We start from the raw sequence: 21,141 nt of genomic DNA, 5'->3' as shown, positions 1-21,141 counted from the left end.
AAATCAAACACACTGACGTTAATATTTCTGTCACAAAGTGTATGATTGTTCCATTAAATGGCATATGTAAGATGATAAGCAGCCTTTTATCTTTTCAGTTTATATTTACTACCAAGTGAATTCTAGCCCTAAACTTTAAAAAAACCCAAAACTTTGTTTTCAGAAGTGCTTTGAGTTTGGAATTGTGTATTATGGGGAGTTATTTTTCTACTACACACTTGGATTTCTTTTGTTATACTTCTCAGACTTTCTGATTTAAATTTCTGAGCTTATTGAAAAATGTGAGTTCTAGTAGTTCACTTTTCTGGTTTCTTCAGTTTTCTAGGAATCCAGAACCAATTTTGATTGCTTTTGTCTAACGTGGCTTTTGCCTTTAGATCCCCTTCTAATACCTTTACCCTTTTTATAAGAATCAGAACCATAGTGCTTTCCTAAGAAACCGTGGAATCCTTTAGACAAGCCAATTATCCTTAGTGTGGTCTCCCTGGAGAATCCCAATCCCAATTGAAACCTGTCTTAAAGCCAAGTCACAAGACACTGAATTAATTAGCCTTCAATTTGGAATTTGCTGACCCTCTTTTTTTGTGTGCCTGTTATAACTTTATTGTTATATTCAGATAATGCCACAAGGTGGTGCCCAAATAGCAGTGAATTTCTCTTTCTCACATTTCCCAATGCCAGTCAGCTTCCTGACGAAGTTCTTTGCCTTTAAAGTACAGTCAAATATTTAGTAAAGGAATTTTGTAAGGGATTCTACTGATTTGGAAAGGTATGTCAAAATAGCAGGTGTTAACTCTAAACTCACCTTGATTTCTGTAGTAATTCCCCTGGTTCATGACTTGCAAAATCTTTTACAGACTTTATTTGAAATAATAGCCCTTGAGAGGAAGCAGGTAGGCTTATCATCTATATTTTATGGTAAATGACTAGCCATGAAACTCGAACTGGTATTGTGGCACCTAATGAAGCGCTTGAGTCACCACATCATGTGTGGTCTGTATCATCATAGGTCTTGATGGAAACCAAGCTTCTCTGTTAAAAATTGAAGATGGATTGCCCAGATTTCTGCTTTTCTTTGTTTTGTTTTTAGAAAGTTATTTCTCTCCATTATATGTGGTCATTTTTCCGTGTTGGGATTGTGTATTCCAGAAGGTTTTTGGCCCATGAAAATGGTCTGAAAATACTGAAATTTGATTTGCCTCTGAAATTTTTTTTCTATAAGACTGTAGTAGGGAGATCTGACTAGAGCCAAGTGGGTACCATTTCCATTTGAGCAAGAATGCAGAAGAATATTCATACCTATTCTTCATCCTTATTGAAATATTTTTAAAGATCAGTGAAGTGGGAAGAACAGGCAATTATATTGAAGCACTAACACAGTTGAGAAATAGAATGAAAATAAATAGATTGTCAGCAAGACTAGAATCTGGTCCTGCTAGATTCTGACTTATTCCATATACTTTTTATTTCTGTTAGCCCCACATATTTCTCTTTTATTATATAAAAGAGTAACATCATTTCCATTTACAATGCACTTGGAAAGTTAAAGATATTAACTCTTGGAATCAGGTAAGAGAAGACCAGGAAATCCTCCTGTCTCATGACTAAAGTTTGCTTATAATTTGGATTAAAGGAAAGCCACTGGTTATATGGAGTGTACTACCACTTTTCATACTGTCCTTACTTACAGAAAGAAAGCGACTGGAAGCCAAGCAACGGGAAGATGTCTGGGAAGGCAGAGACCAGTCTGCAGTTTGAACATCACTCAAGGAAATGGATAATTCCAAGAATTCAGAAATTATTTCCATAGTCTTAGGAGGACCCTTCTAGAGTTCTGTGTACATGCAGAAGTGCGTGTTAATAAAAGAAAGCGATAAAGCTATCAGGGCGCGCACTGACTGGGTGTAGAAAGAGGATGGACTCCTGTCCGTCTTTGCTTCTGACTGCAGTTGTTTGGAACTGCCTTACTATTTTGGCATAGAAGGGAGCCATCAGCTAGGAAGCTGACTTGTGGCAACTCGGATGTGACTTCCAAGAGTTCTCTGGGCGTGGCAAGTCCCATTGTTGCCGTGGCTCACGTGTCTAAGATGTTTGAAGCAGATACAAAACAGAGGATTCAAACCTGCCTCGATGTGAGATTCTGGCCCTGAAAAGGCAGGGTGCTCTTTCGGGCCTCACAGAGCCGAGGGGTGGCGGAGGGAACAATTAGTAGAGAGATGGAACAGTGTTTGAAGTACTTGGTGCTCACAGAATCCACACTGTCGCTTCCAGAACTCCGGAGCTGGTGAGCTGCAGCAGCTGTAGGTGTTCCGGCTCCGGAGTGTGCACTGAGCCGGGCGCCCGGGGCTGCCCACTTCAGTGCCCTAGGAAGTACTGAAACAGCACTACCATGTTGTGAGAGGGAGACATTAAAGCTCAGTTTATGACCTATAACACTGCTGTTTGTCAGTTTTGTCATTCCCACAAAAACCTGGAGAACAGCTCTCCTCGGATCTTCATCCCTATAAAGTTGTGCGTGGGTTCAGGGATCTGTTGGCTTCATTGAGCCCCGCCGAGCAGACTGCTGGTCATCTGGCTCTCTGCCTGGGTATACTACAGAAATGCCTCTCTGGGGATTGGTATGTGCTAGCTCCCCTCCCCTTCCGTGCCCTCCCTGGACGTGCCCGCCCCAGCCTCGTGCCTGTGTCCATTTCTGTCACACCTGACATTCTGCAGAAGGCTTCTGGCACACAGTGTGTTCTCGGTATCATCTTCTCCGCCTGTGCCTGAGGTACCTGGCGAGCTACACCAGACTATCCATTACCGTGAAGAGTTGCCAGAATAAAGCAAACGCCTCTGGGCAGTGAGAAATTTCCTAAAGGACACTGACAAGTCTGAGCCACCAGTTCAGGCTTTATCCATCTCCTGCCTGCATTCTCCTTGTTTTTGGAAAGAAGTTCTGCACTGAAGAAATGGCAGTGCTAGACCTTAATGGGTTGTGCTAGCAAGAAATAATGGTCCATTGTGCTTTCATTGAGGGCAGCAGCCTTGTATTTGTATGTGGCGCTCATGACAGTGATGGATTATTAGCACTGCCCAGAACATGGTAGAGTGGGGGCTCTGTTCAGATGTTCCTCAAATGGCACTGGTCTCGGGTCTTCGCCCTGACCCAGCTATCCCTGCTGCTATTCTGGTCTTCTTGCAGTTCCTCAGCATTGTTTTTCTCATTCTCTTGGTCAGTTCTGAGAGGGTCCCTTGTTCCTATTCAGGGCCCCACTTTTAAGCTTGGAGCATTAAATAACTCCCTCTCTGATCCTCTGTCCTAGTATCTGGCCTGATGCACCTCTCTGACTTGTAGCTCTAGGGCTTGTGCTCTCTGTCTTCATGGAGCAGAATTCCTGAAGATAGGCAGGTCTGTCTGAACAACATGGCTACACTGGAAAGGAAAGGCAAGCACTGTAGCCAGGCTTCATACTGCCTGGTAGGCTTCTGAGGTATACCTTTGTTTTGATTCTTCAAGGCTACGAGTGACCTTGGGCAGTGAAAAAGGTGATTGTCCTTATCACTTGTCTTCCCTTTTCTAATAGCATTTTGGCTTTTAAGGGCATTGTTAATGGTGACGTGGAGCCGCTTGTTTATTACCCAGTTTTCTTGATTACTCCTAGCTTTTAAGGTACTATTCTCATTCTAATGCTGTCTGCTAGGTGGCTAGTAGCATATGCTTTTTTCAGCCAACGATCAGCCTCCTCTAATGTTCAGATTTATCCTTATTATTAGACCCAGAGAAGGAATTTGTTTTTAGCCAGTACCTAAAGCTATGAAGTGTTGCTACTTCCACCATTAGTAGAGAATGTGCTTTTCTTGAGAGAGAACACGCGAAAGTGAGGGAGGGGCAGAGAGATAGGGGGACAGAGGATCCGAAGTGGGCTCTGTGCTGACAGCAGAGAGCCTGACACAGGCTTGAACTCATAAACTATGAGATTGTGACCCGAGGATGAGCCACCCAGGCGCCCCGAGAATGTGCTTTTTAGCTATATTTTCCACGGATGTATGCTGGGTGGAGGTAAGAAGAACTGCCACGGCCCAGCTTGAACTACATTGAGCTTGTGCAGATGGGACCCAAATCCTTGGCCCTGTCCATGCCGTCACAAGCTGAGTCAACCGGAGAGCACCCTGTAGCCGCCCCTGGCTCCTCCGTTAGATATTCCAGAAGACCCTGCAAGCACTCTACTAGGTGTTTTTGTTGCTTCATACATGTTAAATGGCTAAATCCCAGTGTCACCTGGAATTTGTAGTAGAAATGTACGTCGCCTTTGAGTTCTAATATGCTCCCCATAGAGTGAAGGTCTTGGTGGAATAGAAATAATTTAGGCTTCTAATTAGTAAGCTGAGGCTCCCAGCACTTGAGCCTCTCGGATTCCAGAATGCAGGGGTGAAAGTCTTCTGACATTTTTGGTTCTGTCTGGAATCTGGTGGTTGGTATTCTGTTAACATTCCTCATCTAGTTACAAGTCATGCCAGCCACCAGTCTTCCCACGTCCTTCCCTTTCAAGTCAGTGGTGTAACAGCGTAGCCCTTGTATAGCTTTTTCCAAGAATTAGAACAGGCAGCACCTAACAAGCGTGTGATGTGGGCGGCAAGACTGAGACCGGAGCCAGTGGCGGGCTGCCGGGCCCGCATTTTCTGGCCCTCTCGGAAACTGGATGCAGGAAGAAGCGGTAGGTAACCTCCCTGTCCGAGTCTAGTCATCAGCCACCACACGCTCCCCCACGAGCTGCACATTCTTTCACAGACCATTAGCTGCATGTGCAAGTATAATGTTGTTACTGTTTGGGAGAGGTTTGCTGGGACCAACAGGAAATCAGTCCTTCCCTTGTTTACCTAAACTGCCACGCCAAGATATAATGCTCCCTTTGCCTGATGAGGAGTAGAGAAGGTAGAAGAGGAGGAGGAAGAAAGCACTTCTTTGTATTCAGAGAGGATACCTCCAGATCATGTCCCTTTTTACTCCTTAAGGAAGGGGGACAGCTTGCGCACTGTGGTGAGCGGAGTACTGTTGTAAATCTGCCCCATCTGCTACTGTTCGTTTCGGCTTTGCAGCCTCATTATAAAAGTTTACAATCCTGGGGCGCCTGGGTGGCTTAGTCGGTTAAGCGTCCGACTTTCGCTTAGGTCATGATCTCGCGGTTCGTGGGTTCGAGCCCCGCGTCGGGCTCTGTGCTGACAGCCAGCTCAGAGCCTGGAGCCTGTTTCAGAGTCTGTGACTCCCTCTCTCTCTGACCCTCCCCTGCTCATGCTCTCTCTCTCTCTCAAGAAATAAAATAAAACATTAAAAAAAAAAATTTAAAATAAAAGTTTACAGTCCTTGGACTTTTCCTTCTTGCCTCCTACTTTCGTCCCTTAAACTATCCAACCCGTGTTTCAGCCCTGAGCCTAGGGAGGGAACTGGGAAGCAGACTACAATCTGCTAATATCAAAGGCTAATATCAGAGAAGTGTAATGGGGCTGTTGTAAGTAGTATGCGTGCCCCACTCGTGCTAGTCAGCAGCTCAGCAAGAGCGGAAGGGGTGAGATTTCGTGGGCTGGGAACCGCAGAGCCGTAGCCAGTCTTGTCTGGTAGCTGTCTGTACGGAGCAACTTGATTGGCATTAGTGCATCAGACCTATAAGGATCATCTTAGGTGTGTCTGATTTATTCCACACAAAGTTCACTCCGGAAACTTGGTTGAGACCTGAAACTTAGGCCAGTCCTGAGGTACACAGTGACCTTGAGGGAGACTGGATTGCCTGCCAGGTGTATGGCGTATTTGTTCCTTGTCAGAGACCCTGGCCGGGGCCAGAGTCCATGTTATCACAGCAGCCTTTCCGCTTGGACTTCTCTTGCTGCTCTGCGGGAGGACCCTGTGTGGCCTGCCCCTTCTCAATCACTGTGATTGGTGGTGGTGGCCCATCAGGAGATAAGGGGATGCCTGAGGCCTAAGCTTCCAGGATATTAGAAACACTCATATGTGCAGTAGGATAAAGCTAAAGGCACTGGAAGAGACTCTTAGAATGACGGGTGAGTTCTAAATGAGCACAGATCAAACAAGGGACTCCATCAACTTCTCTGCTAGTTGTGACTTTGACACAAGTTGCACTGCTTTGAGCTTCTAGCAGAGCTAATCCTGCCTCCCCTGTACTTTTGTCCTTTGTCCTCTACTCCCAAGACATTTGCAAAGCACCACAGTCCCTCTCTAAGGAACTGGTTGCTCCTGAGCCAGGAACTCTGGGGTCTCCTTGTGGAAGAGCAGCTCATCTGAACAAAGCCTAGAGGCCACAGACCATAGACCAAAGGCCCTTAGGGGACAGGCCCAGAGTCCTCCTGAGGGAGCAGTACCATTTTGGTTTGGTGATCTTGCCATTGAAGGGCTTCCTGAGAAGTTCTTGGTGCCACTTGGCACTGGCCCCTTTCCCTCTGAGTTAGGGCCCTGTGGAGGGCATGGCTCCAGTAAGCTGAGGTATCTGGTGTGTGGGCAGCAGCAGCCGGAAGTGTGCAGTGATGGCCTCAGATGAGGTTGTTCCTGAGACGCTGCTCCTGCTCCAGGGAGAGCTCTGTGATAGCTCGATAGGAATCTCCTGCGGACCAAAGAGGAACAGGTGAGTAGCCTGCCCTCTCATGCTCTCTTCCCCTCCCCGACAGCCTCTCTCTCACACACGCACACATCCTGCCCTGCTCGCCCTTTACATTAGGTCACTTGTGGGCACAAACACCCCTGACATGTAGTTGCAAGGACACAAGAACAGGCTACCGAGTGGAAAGGGCTGTGCTGTTTATCCTTTGCCCACCCCCCATCCCCAGACTCCTCTACCCTTTCTGTTTTCTCTGTGCTCTAGAGAATTGGGCCCCTAGCACCTGCCTCATCCTGGACCCCTCAGCCTCTAGTTTCTGCTTGATTTAGGTCATTGGGAAGCAACAGCAGGAGATGTGCGGATGGAAGGTGGGAGAGGCTGGGGTGTTTCTCTGTTCCTGTGGTGATGGCCTCCATCAGCTTCCCCGTCGGACTCGAGCTTTCACCTGCCTCCTTCCTGTGCCCCTTTAAGTTGAAAGGTGTTGACCGTTTTCCACTGTGGCTTATCACCTCATTTCCTTAGTCCTATGCACACACTGTATAGTCCTTACATGAAATAACTTTGTACCTTTCCCTAGTACGCCCCTCGTTTTCTGCAGGGACCCTCACCGTGGTCAGAACAGCACTGTTGTTCTTTCCTCCCTCACCGCCTGGATCCCCGGCAGCCTGCCCTCTGCTGTGCAGCCTTGGGTGCTAGTTCCTGATGTCCCTCACGTCCCTGTCTCATTTAATGGCAGCAAAATCTACTCAGTCACACAATTTCAAATCCTTGGGCTATTTCCTCTTTCTCCTCTTACTGTCTTCCATCTGTTGCCAGGCTTACCTTTTGAAAACATAAATCTGATCTTTTTGCTCCCCTTGACTGAAATTTGTCAGAGGTTCCCCGAAGCCCACAGGACAGTCATTCTTTTAGTAAGAACCATCATAACCCTCCCCGCAAAGAGCTTTAGTTGAGGTCTGTAGCTCCATTTTAAAACAGAGAAAACCTCTTTGTGGTTGTGATTTTCTCCTCAGTCTTACAGCTCTATAGAAAGTGGTGGACTTGGACTTGGATCCCAATGAAGCCTTGTCCACAAATCCTCTGAGGCCAAATCCTCTGCTCTTTCTTCCATTCTTCCTTTCTTCCCTGACTTCTGCCTCTCAAACGTCACCTCCTCTGGGAAACCTCCCTCGCCCCAGGTCGTTGCTTTCTCTCCATGCTTGCTCAGTGTTAGTTCGTGTTGGTTTGGAGTACTCAGTATTGGGGTGATCCATTTGCATGCCTGCTTACCCTGTTCACCACTGAGCTCCACGTTTTACTTCTGTTTATTCTCCTAGTGCCTGGCAGTGTTCAACACAGAGGTAGGTCTTAAATGTTTGCTGACTGAATAAACCAGTCCTGCCCCGCCCCACCCCGTATGCGCAAAGGTGTGAACACCAACACCCCATAGCAAATACAGGGATTTCATAACTTGAAGATAGAGGGATTGCTACTTTCCTTTACAGACAAGTGAGGGCACCTCCTTACTCTGCCCCCCCACTGAATCATTGCATCTTCCTCCATCCAATACTACCGAACCTGCAGGTGTACTGAGCCCTGTCCCTGTGGCCACCTCGTATGCTGTGCTCACAGCTGGGGATGGCAACCCAGCTGGCGGACTTCCACTTTTGCCTGCAAGGCAGTCAATTTAGGACAGGGACAGCTAAGAAAGGCCATGTGAATGGGGAGGTGAACAGTAACAGGAAAGACTCCCGGATAGATGGGGGTCTGAGTTTCTAATCTAAACTGCCCTAAGGACAAAGAGGGACACAGAAGTAGTTACTGGGTGAGACTGCCAGTGGGACCAGTTGGATCTAGAAATTTACCTGTGAAGATGTCAAAGGAAACTCCTCTCTGTTCCATTCCTGCCCTTCCGCACACAGTCCAGTCACACATGGGCATGCATGTCCCCCGGCACCCTGAGCTGGCCCCACGAGGGCTCGCACTTACCTGTGTGGCAGTTGTGCAGCCAGACCCGGTGCCCGTCATACTTGCAGCGGCACCGCATCATGTTGTTAGAGAAGTCAGACTCTGCCACCTCGTATTTGGGGTTCACCACAACCTGGAGTGAGAGAGGGGGACAGCTGAAAGCAGGGGATGTGGCTTCTGAATTGGCAGTGACTGGAATAATCCTTTACACTTCCTGTCGTCTCACAAAGGATATTTCTATTCTTCGCTTCATTCATCCTCACAGCCACCCACAAGGCAAGCACTCATGTTCCTATTTTACATTGTCTACTGAATCAAGACCCAAACCTAGGGTCCCCTGGATCTGCATTCAATGTTCTTTCCCTACAGGAGAGCTCCTGCACGGGCCTGACCTGTTGGAGACCCTATTTATGAGACTCTCTTCCTTCATTTGACCTCAGGGAAACCTCTGGAATATGTGCAGGAAATGGAGTTTCTGTAGGGAATCCCCAAGCCCCCTTACCTGGAAGATATAATTCCCGGGGCCCACATCTGTGATGTCCACCCACTGGCAATCAATATCATGCCGGTAGGTGTCCCAGCAGCCGACAGTCACTCCCTGTTCCCCAAAGTTGGCACACGCATAGCGCTTCTGCAGTCCTGTGAGGGAGGGCGCTGACGGTTAGTGAGCAATGATAGGTGCTCGGGACCAAGCACTCTGCCAGGCCTTTCACGTTATGGTTTAAAATCACGCCACTCATACCACTTACATGCAATCAGATCCGGGACCTGCAGTTCTGTTACATAATTTGCCTGAGTATCAGAGGCAGAATTCCTCCTAACCATGAACCCAGCACTGAAGCAAACCCCCATCTATGGCAGATTAGTTCTTTGGATGCACTAGTGGAAACTCCTGTTGGCCTAGGAAGTACGGTTGGAAGGTTCCAGCCCTACATGCTAAGAATACATTTGCCTAGGCCTTTGAAGAGCCAGTGTTTGCCATGCCGTTCTTAAGGGCTAGGAACTGTGGGTATGCAAATAGGAATCAGACAATCTGTGCCCTCAAGGGAAACAGCTCGGCAACTACTATCCAAAATAGAAGGTATGAACCCACGAACTGCGTCGGGCTCTGTGCTGACTGCCAGCTCAGAGCCTGGAGCCTGTTTCAGAGTCTGTCACTCCCTCTCTCTCTGACCCTCCCCTGCTCATGCTGTCTCTCTCCTAGAAATAAAAAAAATAAAAAAAATAAAAAAAAAAAGAAGGAAAGCCCTCGTTTAAAAAAAAAAAAAAAAACAAAAAAAAAACAAAATAGAAGGTATGAAGTATTTAGAAGCCGTAAGAAGTGCGTTGGGAACGGAGGCAGTGGACCTTCCCCCTAAGATGTCGGAAGGTGAGAAACTGAAGCTTCTGAATTGCCTGGCGTGCTGTTGCCAGGCCAGAGTCTCCAGGTGCCTGAGGTGGTTTTCTGAGGGCAGAAGGGACCCTCACCCTGAAGGGGCTGAGGAACCAAACGGAGGATATGTTGATAGGAAACCATATACCTGTGGGGCAATTTGTGTCCTCCAGGCAGAAGCTGGCCTTGTGCCCTTCAGCTACCTTGGAGCCATTGAGAGTGAGGAGGTCGTAGTGGGTGAAGACCTCGATGCTGTGGTAGTGCCTGCGAAGGAGAAGAGGGTGAGGCAGGGTCCTCTCTGGAGGAGCTGGCAGCGCAGTGCCCTTCTCCCTCTCCAGCCCAAGGTTAGCGGAACCCACCCTCCACTTACCTGTCACCCCCTCCAGGCAGCAGGGCACAGCTGCGCCCACCACCTAGGGGTGGGGAGGTAAGGAGGGGAAAGCGCTGCCCTGCTAGCCTCCCGGAGGCTGGCGCCTGGCTACGAGGCCTGACCGGAGGCGGCGGGAAGGGACCCTTCTAGGGACCAGCCGGCCTAGGGGCCCAGCCACTGACGAGCGGGCTTACTCTGCTCCCTGCGAGCCTGGGACCAAATTGCTACCATTGTCTCCAATCCGGTTCTAATGACAACTTATTCATGCTGCAGGGAAAAGTGCTCATTATCTCAGCAAGGCCAGGTCCCAGCGTCGCTGCCCGTTCCGCGCCACTTTCCCCACCCATGCTGTGTCCTGAAGAAGAAAACACCGTTTTTCCATCCTGCCTTTGTTCCAGGCCTTGTCTCTCTGTCTGGGCTGGAGACTCCTGATGGGAAAGAATGCCCATTGTCTCCTTTTAGTAGCAGCGCTCACGCTTTTCTCTGGGGGCCTTGCTCTGCTGCGGCAGAAACCAGCAAACTTTCCCTGCAGAGCCAGCACCCTGGATGGGATGTCTATTTTGGGTCTCCGGCTTTCTAGGAGTCCTCACTTTATGTGGTTTCTAAAGACAAGGCCCAAAGTCCAATGTGGACAAGTTGTCCAATATTCCAACAGACATCAGCTCGGCCGGCAATGACTGCTCCTCTAGCCGTTGCTGGGGAAACGCACCCTGTGAGCACCATCAACTGGGGTACACCCAGGACAGGAAGGGAGTGACAGGCAGGGGGAGGGGGGCAGTCGATGCTTCTGGGGTTCCCTATTGGCTCCTGGAGGCAAGGCCAGTAAGGTGTCTAAGAAGGAAGGCTCTTACCCAGAGTGCACACCCCTCCCAGGAAAGTGCGTGGGGTCAGGGAAAGGCCAGACTGGTTTGGTTCCTGGACTCTGCCTTTTATCCGGAACCAAGGCACTAACCTGTGGCACTGGTGCCAAATCCAGCTGTGGCGGCCCGTCTTGGGACGGAAGTCGGCCCGGCCCAGGTTGTAGATCTGTGAGGAGAAGCGCAAGAGGCGCCGGTGCCCGTAGGGCCAGTCCATGCGGTCAGCAGACTGCGACAGGCAGTTCTCTTCGTGGGCACAGTACAGCTGGCTGAGCGGGCGGTCCTCCAGGTACGCCGTCTCCTGCACCAGCTGGGCGTTCATCACGAGGTCCGGGGCACCTGGGGCCACAGGAGACACAGGGCTGTGCAAAGGGTCAGAGGGCAGCCGCTTTGCTCTCGGGCACAGGGAGAGAGGTGTGCCCCCAAGCCAAGCTCTTGCAGGAGCTACCAGAAAAGTAGGGCTCTACTCGGAAGAGTAGGGAGGTTTAAGAGTTCGGACTGGTGAGTTCTAGTAACAAAGGAACGATCTATTGATGTAACCTGGGAAGTAGGTACAGTGTCACCGTTAAGCATGATGGCTTTGGAGCCAGGCTGCCTGGGTTCAAATCCTGCTTAACTTCTAACCATTAACTAGCTCTGTGACTCACTTAACCTGTTGTCTCTCGTTTTCCTCATCCATAAGAGAGGGATAATAATAATGCCGATAGTGCCAATACCTGGGACATGCTTAGGTCATTGTATGGTAAGCACACAGTGGATGTAAGCTAGTATTTTTTAAAATAAATTTTTAAATGTTTTATTTATTTTTGACAGAGAGACAGTGTGAGCAGAGGAGGGACAGAGAGAGAGGGAGACACAGAATCTGAAGCAGGCTCCAGGCTCTGAGCTGTCAGCACAGAGCCTGATGCGGGGCTCGAACTCACCAGCTGTAAGATCATGACCTGAGCTGAAGTCAGACACTCAACCAACTGAGCCACCCAGGTGCCCCTGTAAGCTGGAATTTCTTTTGTCAGATGCTTCTCAGCTCACAGGTGCCTATGTGTAGGCTCACAGCCCCTCCTCAGCCCAGCTGCCTCCAGCTTGGCTTCCTCAGCTTGCTCCCTCCCTCCCTCGGGGGTCTCAGTTCCTTCAAGGTAGGGGCCAGAGGGGAGAGGACTGGCAGGGAGAGTCCGGAGAGTTCATCTGTGAGCCTGCTCCGGAGCTCTGCCATTCTGGTCCGTTCTGCTGCAGTCCTAGGCCTGGGCCTCCTCCAGGGCTCCTGTCCTAGCCTGACTGCCGTCTGGGTGCTCACCCAGGCTGTCCTGTGTGCTCTCCTCTGAGGCTTCTGGACACTCTTGGTGCTTCTCTGTGCATAAACGTCCACGATGCTGGAAAGGCTGCTTGGTGCCAACCCTGTTCCCTTCCTGTCACGGGGGCCCTTATCCCCCTTGGGAGCCACGTGTCTCCCCTCTACAGAAACGTGGAGATGCAGCTTTTACCATGTAACACCAAGAGTGACACGTTGCCCGTTCTCAACGCCCGCTCTTGCAAACACAGGGTTTCAGTTTAGATTTTTGGTAGAGGCATCACGTGGCTGGGCCTGGGTGCTGAGGCTGGTGTGATGGGGCTGCTGGTTTATTTTCGGGGGGGGGGGGGGCCAGGGGGAATTGGCTGGGTTGGCAGGTAATGCCTGCACCATCACTAATGCTCCTGAAATTCCAGTGGTGTGTTTGGGAGAAAGCCAGGCTATCCCCCCTGACAGACCCCTGCATTCCTGAGGGAAAGGAGGAGAATGTTCAGAGAGACCGAGGAGGAGAGAGAGTAAAGGGAAAAAAGGAATGAGAAAAATCACAGAGAAGAGATAGGGACGGTCCCACAGGCGGCAGGCAGGTCGCCTGTCTGGGCTCAGCCATTGTGAAGTGTCCAAAGCATTCACCAGGCAGGAGACCAGGGAGGGGGTGCAGGGTTCCCAGGATGGAAAGAGACTGGGGAGCAGGCCCCCCACGTGCCGTGAGCCTCGGTGCTGGGAAGGCCCACTCCGGCACCACATGACCCTGCAGGCGAGGGTGTGCTGGACAGAGAGGAAGCCCCAGGGCTCACAGACAAAGATGAAGGCTGTCTTGGCATACAAGCTGGGCCAGGAACGAGGTCAAGTGGCCACACGCGTTGGTGCAGCCTGCAGCCTTTGGACAGGCTACAGTTATCTTGGCATCGACCTGGTTGGCAGATGTCACACAGATGCTGCCGCCCCGAGAATCTGGGTGTGGGGGGCCGACCGGGGCCTCAGAACGGGCTCGTGTCTGTTGGGCAAACCCCGCAACTCCGGAGGAGGGCACACAGTGCGCTGCGCGCGCTCCTCACGGCTACATTTCCTGTACAACAGCTTTCAGACTCTTCTTCCTACAAACTCCACTATGAAATACATTTAACGCCGTGGCCCTGTACACACATACACAATGCCGGGATGGCTGCCCTTACTACGTGTGACACATGCTCTCATTTTCTATCCTGTTTCTTTTTTTTTAAGAGTTCGGACTGGTTTTTTTTTTAAGAGTTGGACGTGGATCCCCACGGGACGGGGGACTTGGCCACACAACTGGGAATGGCAGACAGAACCAGTGCTCCAATTCCAGCCCTCCTACCCCCTACCTGTCCGGGGCTGGGGCTGGGAGCAGCTCTTGGGCCCTCCCAGAGAATGGGAGGTGCAGGCTCTCCAAACTGGGGGGTGGGGGGGACGGGACCCAGGTCCGCTTGTCCCACTGGCACCGTGGGCGTTACTCACTGTCTGTGCAGGAAACTCCGGCCGAGAAGCGCCCCGCGCCGTGGGAGCAGTGCACCGGCCCGTGGCGCGAACACTGCTGCAGGGCGAGCTCTGTGCCTGAGCAGCGCACGCCGCTCATCACCACATCTCCGGCCCCCGGTGTCCCCTGCCAGTACCAGGTGTCCTGAGAAAACAGCCAGCAGCACCCGGCTCAGGCTGAGGGGTGCTTTGGAATCCTCTCCTCTGACTCCCATGCTCTAGAACCCTGTCGGAACATCCCTGCCCACCTGGGCCCAGCCTTGGCTCCAAAGTCTTCAGTGATGGGACGCTCCCTGCTACTGCGCGGCCCACCCAGAGCAGAAGCGTCTTCCACTGCACTGAGGCAGGGAGATCCTTCCACCGCTGGCTTCGCCCCCACCCTCTTCCCACGGCTGCCCTTAGCTATTGAAGAGGAGGGCCCTGTCCCCTTGCTGCCCACTCAGGTGGCCCACCCCATTTCTCCAGCTGTGCTTCGTGTCGCCCTGGGGCCCGGCTGTGCACAGGGCTGGCCTCAGTTCTCTACGTGAGGTGTCCCCGGCAGCCCCACCGGCCAGGCGGCCCAGCGGAGGACTGTGTACCATCGCAGCCACACCCCAGCCTTGTGATTTTCTTTCCTTGACGGCTCTCGAATCTAGCCCTATTTCCCCCGGGACTGCCACGAGCTTGGGCCACGCCAGCGTCGCTTCTCAGCTGGGCTACTGCCATGTTACATTTCCCGTATCCATGTTCATCTCCACCCCAGCAATGTGCCATACAGCACAGAAGAGAGTTTTGAAAAATGTGCATTGCAGACTTTGTACCGTTTGCCTGCCTCCTCCTCCTCCCTCACACATCACACCACTGGCCCTCGGTAGCCCCACTCCGGCCCGGGTCCCTGATTCCCCCAACTGGGTCAAGCCTCCTTGGGTCGCAGGGTCTCTGCATGGGCTGTCCCCATCCCACCTTCTCTGGTGAGCTTCTAGTCATCTCTCCCACAGACAAAAGTATGTGCCTGTCGTGTGAATGTTTTCTGGTGACCGCCTTCCTCACTTTACCGACCATCCCATGAAGCAGGAGCTATGTCTTGTTTTCCACAATATCCCTGGGGCCCAACATTCTATCGGCCCACAGTGTCACTCAACAATTCATCACTGGAGGAATGCAGGAAAGGTTAGCGATGGTAGCGCAGCACGTTTGGAAGCACAACAGGGACCTACCTTGATTGCGTGGCTGGCGAAACCCAGGCCGAGCTGTCGGCAGGCCACCATGGCTTCAGTGAGTCCCCAGTGGTCGCTGCACACGGCACCCCAGCGTCGGACTCCATTCACCTCTACCTGCACTTCCACCACACCCTCCTCGGGGCTGCGCCCACCGGCCAGGCGCACCTGCAAGGGTCACAGGCGTGTGAGCGGGGCAGCGGCCTCAGGAGGAGCGGGCTCAGGACGCCAGCCTGGACCTGCCCGGCCTAGCTCACCGTGCAGCCCTGGGCACTACACTCCTCTGGGTTTGTCTCCTTCTCTGTTCCTTGGGGGCATTTTGCTAGATCGTGTCTGATGTCCTTGCCCACTAGGGAAACCTGAGTCCAGGTGCCTCACCCGGGGCTCCGGCTCTGGTCTTCGTGCTCCTCTTTCCTGAAATTCTACCATTAATGATGGCTTGCCAATGGCAAAGGGCTTTCATATCTATTGTCCCATTCACAATAGCCCTATGAGACAGTTAACCCCAATTTACAGAAGAGAGCCACGATCAGAGACAGGAGCGACTTGTCCATCATCCATGTTTGCGGGGCACTTGAACTCTGACCGTCCCATGCTGCCTGGCCGGTGCCTCTCCCCAGCACTGACAGCCCTGCGGCCCTCTGTTCTAGCCACCTTCATTCTCAGCCTCACTGGGGACCTGAGAGGCTGTGGTCATAGTGCATCCATCTCGAGTGCCAGCCACCACTGGACATCTCTGAAGGCCAGAACCTGGCCCTGAGGGGACGTAGGCCAGGCCAGGGGACTTCAAGGAGAGGGCTTTCCAGACTGGCTCTGAGAATGCCCTGTTCACTTGATGTGCCCCAGGGCCCTCTCAGGGCTTCCCAGCCCCCCAGCCTGAGGCCATGCCCAAGTCTGAGCTCACCTGATTCTGGAAGCCCATGTTAGGGACGTTGCACCTGACAGCGGCATCATTCTCATGTTGACAACCATTCTGGGACCCTTCCAGGGAGGGGCAGTCACCAAGGGTCTGCTCATATCCCCTGCAGCGCACCTCACTCAGGTGGATGGGCCCCAGCCCTACGGGGGAGAGGGAGAGGTGCTGTGCAAGGTCCGTCTCTGTAACCCCACACCTGTGGTTTTCCCTCCACAGACAGGGAGACCCCCTGTCCTGGGCCCTGGACACCAAGAGACAGACCCAGGGCACATCCAAGTCCTCCCGCCCCACCCCAAGCCTCCTCACTTACCTTGGCCCAGCTGTGCCCCAAAGAGGGCCTCCCGAGCAGAGCCAAAGCCAAGCTGACGACACACAACGCTGGCGGAGACGAGGTTCCATCCGTGGTCGCAGACTGTGCCCCACTGGTGGTTCCTGAGCACCTCCACCCGGCCCTCACCCACCTGGGCCCCAGAGCGGAGGCGCACCTTTGGCTCCTGCTTTTGAAAAAACCAGAAAACCGGCTTCAGGGAGGGCTGAGCAGGGGGCAGCAGGCAGGAGCTGAGCCATGGCGGGGAGCCTGGGCCGGGCCCCTTCAAGCTGGGCGAGTCAATGACAGGGAGTTCCAGCCCCACCTCTGACAGCTCAGCGCTATTACCTCCAATAAGCCACTTTTTCTCAGGTCTTCATGACAAAGAACCACCACACTGGTGGTAGTAGGAACAAGAGAGCCTTAGGAGTTGGGGTTCTTGGGCTTCTCAAGCCTCTCCCTGACCTCTAGGGGGGTGGGCCCCCTTCTTTTGTCCAGCCCTGGCTTCTTCCTTGTCCTGTGGGGCTGAACTAGATCGATGCTTCCCAAGGGATGTGTGAGATGATGTGAGAGCTGTGCCCATGGCAGTAATTAAGCTGACTCACACAGTGGGGAAGTTACTTCCACACTAGTTCTGCCCCAGTCCCTCCTGTCTCGTGGAGGAGGCCATCCCTCTGTGGGGCCGCCATGTCTGTAACACCTCACTGCCACTTGCTTGTTGCTTTTTATAACAAAGGCCAGGCTCAGGTTCAATACCTTCGGGCCTCAACTGGGTGTTAGCTACAATGTAATTACTGTTTTTATGGTTGCCTTCTATTCATGGCAAGTGATGTCAGCTTTCCATTTATGGTCGGGTTATAAATGGTTCCTTTTAAATAAATTCCAAGGTTCTACCATTCTGTGTCCCCCTCCCAGTCTGCACCAATGCTTCCTTCCTGGGGGTGGTTCCTCTCTCCACTCCCCTCCAGTCTGTCCTGGAGAGCCCCTCCCCTCCGGTCCCTCCCACCCATCCCTGCTCAGACCTGGCCGGACCCACCTCTGCCCAAGACTCCTTGCGCCCAGGCTTTGCCTTTGCAGGGTGGAAGCGGGGCCCCGCCACACAGCTGACCACAGCGTGCATGCCGCCCGGGCAGGCCGGCCGCAGCTTGCCCTGTGCTGGAACCACCTGCACCTGGCAGTTGGCCATGTGGGGCTCGGTCCCCAGGCAGTTGACCCGGTGGATCCAGAAGGAATTCTTCTGTGTCAGGCTCTTCAGCCTGGAAGACAAGGGAGACTGAGGGTGGGGAGGGGTTCAGGGAGCTCAGGAGTCAGGGGCGCCAAGGTGCTGGGGAGGAAAGGGACATGCCCTCCCCTTCGTGCCACACCCCTCTGCACCCTACCCTAAGGATGCTGCTCCTCACCTAGACTTGGGGTCCTTCATCTTCAAATTCCAGACTTTCCTAGGTGGGAGAAAACAGATGGGGATGGAGTGGGTGCAGGAGACCCCCCCAGGCCTCAGCTCCTCAGGGCTGTCCTTGAGTTTGCAGCAGAATTCAGTCTGTAAACTTGGCCTTGTTAGGTCAATGCCACGTTTCTGGCAGCCCTGGCACGATGTCTCCGCTCAGACACCGATGATCTCCACTTCCCAGGGAGAGATGCAGGGCCCAGCAAGGTTCTCCAACTAGTCCCTAGCTGGGGCTGCTTCTGCACTGTACGGCCCCTGAGTGGGCAGCCCCCCAGCTCGCCCTCTCCCCATATGCAGATGAAGGGGAGAGGGCTCAGGCTGGAGGCCTTGCTGGCTGGTAGAAGCGCCCACTCAGAGCCTATAATCAGGGCTGCCCTCCTCACGGTTGCCAGGCACGTTGGCCAGGCCCAAGGTGCAATTACCAGGCAGAGGGGAGTCAGGGACCCGCATCCCAGTCATCCTCAGGGACGGAGCCACACGGCTGGTGTTTGGGAGCAGGCCCGGTAAGACAGGGATGCAGGACAGAGCCACTAAACCGACTGGGGGTGTGCAAGGGGGGGTGGCACTCAGATGTAGGGGGGGATTTCTCCCTTGATGAGAAACACATCTAGTTTTCACTAGCACAGAGCTGGTGACCATTTAGAGGCTGATGCAATCCTGTGACAGTTGTGTCACGTTTTTGACAGTATTTTTATGTTTCCTCTCCCAAACGCTGCCCCACCCCATGTCCTGCTCACACGCAATGCAGTCAAAGCCTGGCTCAGAGCAGAGTGGAGGAAATTCCCTGTGGACTGGCTCATCGAGGCTCTGGGGACCCTACTGAGGGCCCCCAGTGTGGCATTGGTGGAGCGAGGCCAGAGCTCAGGCCTGTGTCTACCTGTGGGCGCCGCCATACATAGCTTCAGTCAAGGTCAGCTTTTAAGCAGGGACACAGATTTGCGTTCAGTTGTTTTCATCTGGGGAGCATCCTGTACTACAGGCAATTCTTTTCAGATGATTACCGAGTACAGCGTTTTTCTAACTGTTTCTAGGTTCTTCCCAGGGTTTCCAAAGTTCGTCCTCACATTCCTCCTCATTCTGAGAAACCCAGAGATCCGGCAGGGCCTGTCTCCCTCCCTGCCACGGACACCACCCTGCCCACCTTGGACTCTGCAAGGTCCCACCTGTCACACACACTCATACGCATCTCTCACACACACAGGCGCACACACGTATGCTCACACACGGGNGTAGTAGTAGCTGTTGACAGGCGCCTCTCTGGGGAAGCCCAGCATCCCACACACCACCTTGCTGTTGTTCCTGGTCCAGCCCTGGTCGCACACCTGCCGCCAGTGGCCCGCGTACTTTACCTCCACTGCTCCCTCGGTCACCAGGCTGTGCCGCTTGGCGCTGGCGAGAATGGGCTTGAGCCGCACCTCCTCCAGCTGCCGGCCCTGCAGGGTGCAAGTCACTGTGGGCCCCGGGACTTCTGCCCTTACCAAGCCCGCTGCAGGTCTTCACGTGGGAGAGCCAGGGCTCAGAGCACTTAGGGATCACCCCATCCAGGCCCGCAATGGACAGACCAGGAAACAGAGGCCCAGAGACGGGGTCATCTGTCAAAGCCACATGGTGAGCACAAGAGAATCTTGGTTTATCTGCGGTCCTCTCCTCAACTCCAGAGAGAACCAGGCAGGTCTGTGCTTTCCCTGGGGTCGGGACCCTTGGAGTTTGGGATGCTTCCACTGGGCACAGAGGGGCCTTCTCCGTGTCACCCTGGGGAGAGCCAAGGATGGACACACAAGCTGCTTGAGACTCCCAGCAGGATCCGTGGCCCATGGGCCCCCTGCCCTGGCCCTGGGGTGCCTTAGACTGTGAGGACCACCCCACCCTGGCCTGCTGCATTCGTGGGCCAAGGCCAGCTATCCTAAGGCTGGGACTGCCTGGCAGTGGAGGGTAGGAGCCAGGACCTGCCCTGCCTGCTCCTGGTGTTTGGCTTGGGCTGTTTTTAGCTCGAGGTTGTTTGTGCCGGGAAGAGGCAGCAATTGTGGCCGGGCCTTGTGGGTAAGGCAGCCCCTCACCCCTGCTGCCTCCCTTACAGGGAGCAGCTTCAGCGATCCTCAGCAGGCCCGGCCTGAACCCCCAGCCTGTCCTGCTGCAAGCTGGGCCCTCTGTCCATGCACCTGCTCTGGGCTGCCAACATGACAGGGGGCCCCAGGGACGCTTCTCAGCCCACTCTGCTGCCTTTCCCTTCCCTTTTCCTCCAGGTTCATCACCCAGAGGCTCTCTGTCCCGTGACCCAACCCTTGGCTCTGGCCAGGGCCTGAACAGCCTCCTCACCTGGGGCCCAAGGGCATTGGAGACCCGCTCAGAAAGATAGCCACGGTGGCGCTGGGGGTGACACACCACCCCAATGTCCTCCGAGTGACTGCAGTCACTGACACCCCAGCCATTGGACACGCACTGGTCCAGGGAGCTCTCTGTGCCCATACAGCGCACATTGTCCAGCCAGATGGGTCCTGTGGGCAGGGGACAGGTGATGCTTAGGGACAGAAAAGCAAGTCACGAGCTGTCCCTCTTTCATAGTTATCAACAGTTATCAACTGTCTTCTTCCAGAGCCCGACTGGAAAGTAGGGATGGGGGAGAGGAGCTGGTTCTCCTGGGATCTTGGTATCCACAACCCTACTTGCTGCCTCCTTCTGGCAGCAGGTCCTGCCAATCTGGTTTTGGAAAATGCCAGGTAGTTTTAGTAATTAGATCTACCTGTCCACCCATTCATCCACCCATTTGTTCACTCAACAACATTTGCTGAGCACCTGCTGTGTGCCAATCAGTCCGTAAGAATGGAGTAGGGTGGTGGTGGGGACCTCGCTGTAGGTGAGAGTGGAAGGTCATGTGCAGCTGGGGCACTCGGGAAATACCTCAGGGAGGAGGTCATTTGAGCTGGGTATTAAAGGGCAGGAGTCTGTCGAAGCCCCAGGGAGCTCAGCCTTTGAGAGAGACCCACTATCATCTCCTTGTCTTGCTGCTGGGCAGCACCAGGCACTCACCCTCCCCTTGGCCATACTTGGCACTGTGGGCCCAGGTCAAGGCTGTTTCAAAGCCCAGTTGGCGGCAGGCCACCGTGGCCTCCTGAAGAGCGAAGTCATCATCACACACTGTGCCCCACTGGCCCTGGTACAGGACCTCCAGGCGGCCCTCCTCTGGCCTGCTCCCTGGGCCCACCAGCCGTAGCTTCGTGGTGCCCAGCGACTGTAGCCTGCAAGGGGGGGCCTGGAGCAGGAGCAGGAGCAGCAGGAGCAGGGAGAGGACAGCTGGCAGGGGCCACATCCTGGTGGCTTCAGGGGCAGCTGGGGCCAAGGCACCTGGGGAATGAGTAAACGTGACAG

At 53.3% G+C, this 21,141-nt stretch overlaps 2 protein-coding genes across 4 annotated transcripts in view; one reads left to right on the top strand and one right to left on the bottom strand.

The window, feature by feature from the left end:
• Positions 1 to 2,433, top strand: part of R3HCC1L (R3H domain and coiled-coil containing 1 like) — a 91,333-nt gene extending 88,900 nt beyond the window's left edge. For all 3 annotated transcript variants that reach the window (XM_077778930.1, XM_077778935.1, XM_077778941.1), the window contains one exon: positions 1,691 to 2,433. In XM_077778930.1, coding sequence (XP_077635056.1) covers positions 1,691 to 1,758 — 68 coding nt within the window. In that variant the 3' untranslated portion in view covers positions 1,759 to 2,433. The remainder of the gene's footprint in view (positions 1 to 1,690) is intronic.
• A 3,058-nt stretch (positions 2,434 to 5,491) lies between these two features.
• On the bottom strand, positions 5,492 to 21,082 carry LOXL4 (lysyl oxidase like 4). The gene is made up of 14 exons (XM_077780591.1): positions 20,803 to 21,082; positions 20,092 to 20,270; positions 18,997 to 19,208; positions 17,732 to 17,770; positions 17,368 to 17,587; positions 16,335 to 16,518; positions 16,013 to 16,167; positions 15,109 to 15,276; positions 13,895 to 14,057; positions 11,229 to 11,472; positions 10,055 to 10,170; positions 9,037 to 9,173; positions 8,556 to 8,667; positions 5,492 to 6,593 (listed from the first exon to the last, which is right to left on the bottom strand). Exons 1-14 carry the CDS (start codon positions 21,080 to 21,082, stop codon positions 6,523 to 6,525), a joined length of 2,280 nt encoding a protein of 759 aa, XP_077636717.1. The 3' UTR covers positions 5,492 to 6,522.
• Between the last annotated feature and the right edge of the window lie 59 nt (positions 21,083 to 21,141).

Source organism: Crocuta crocuta, unplaced genomic scaffold (assembly GCF_008692635.1).
Source record: "Crocuta crocuta isolate KB4526 unplaced genomic scaffold, BGI_CrCroc_1.0 scaffold170, whole genome shotgun sequence".
NCBI lineage: Eukaryota > Metazoa > Chordata > Mammalia > Carnivora > Hyaenidae > Crocuta > Crocuta crocuta.
This window is presented reverse-complemented; position numbering and strand designations above follow the sequence as displayed.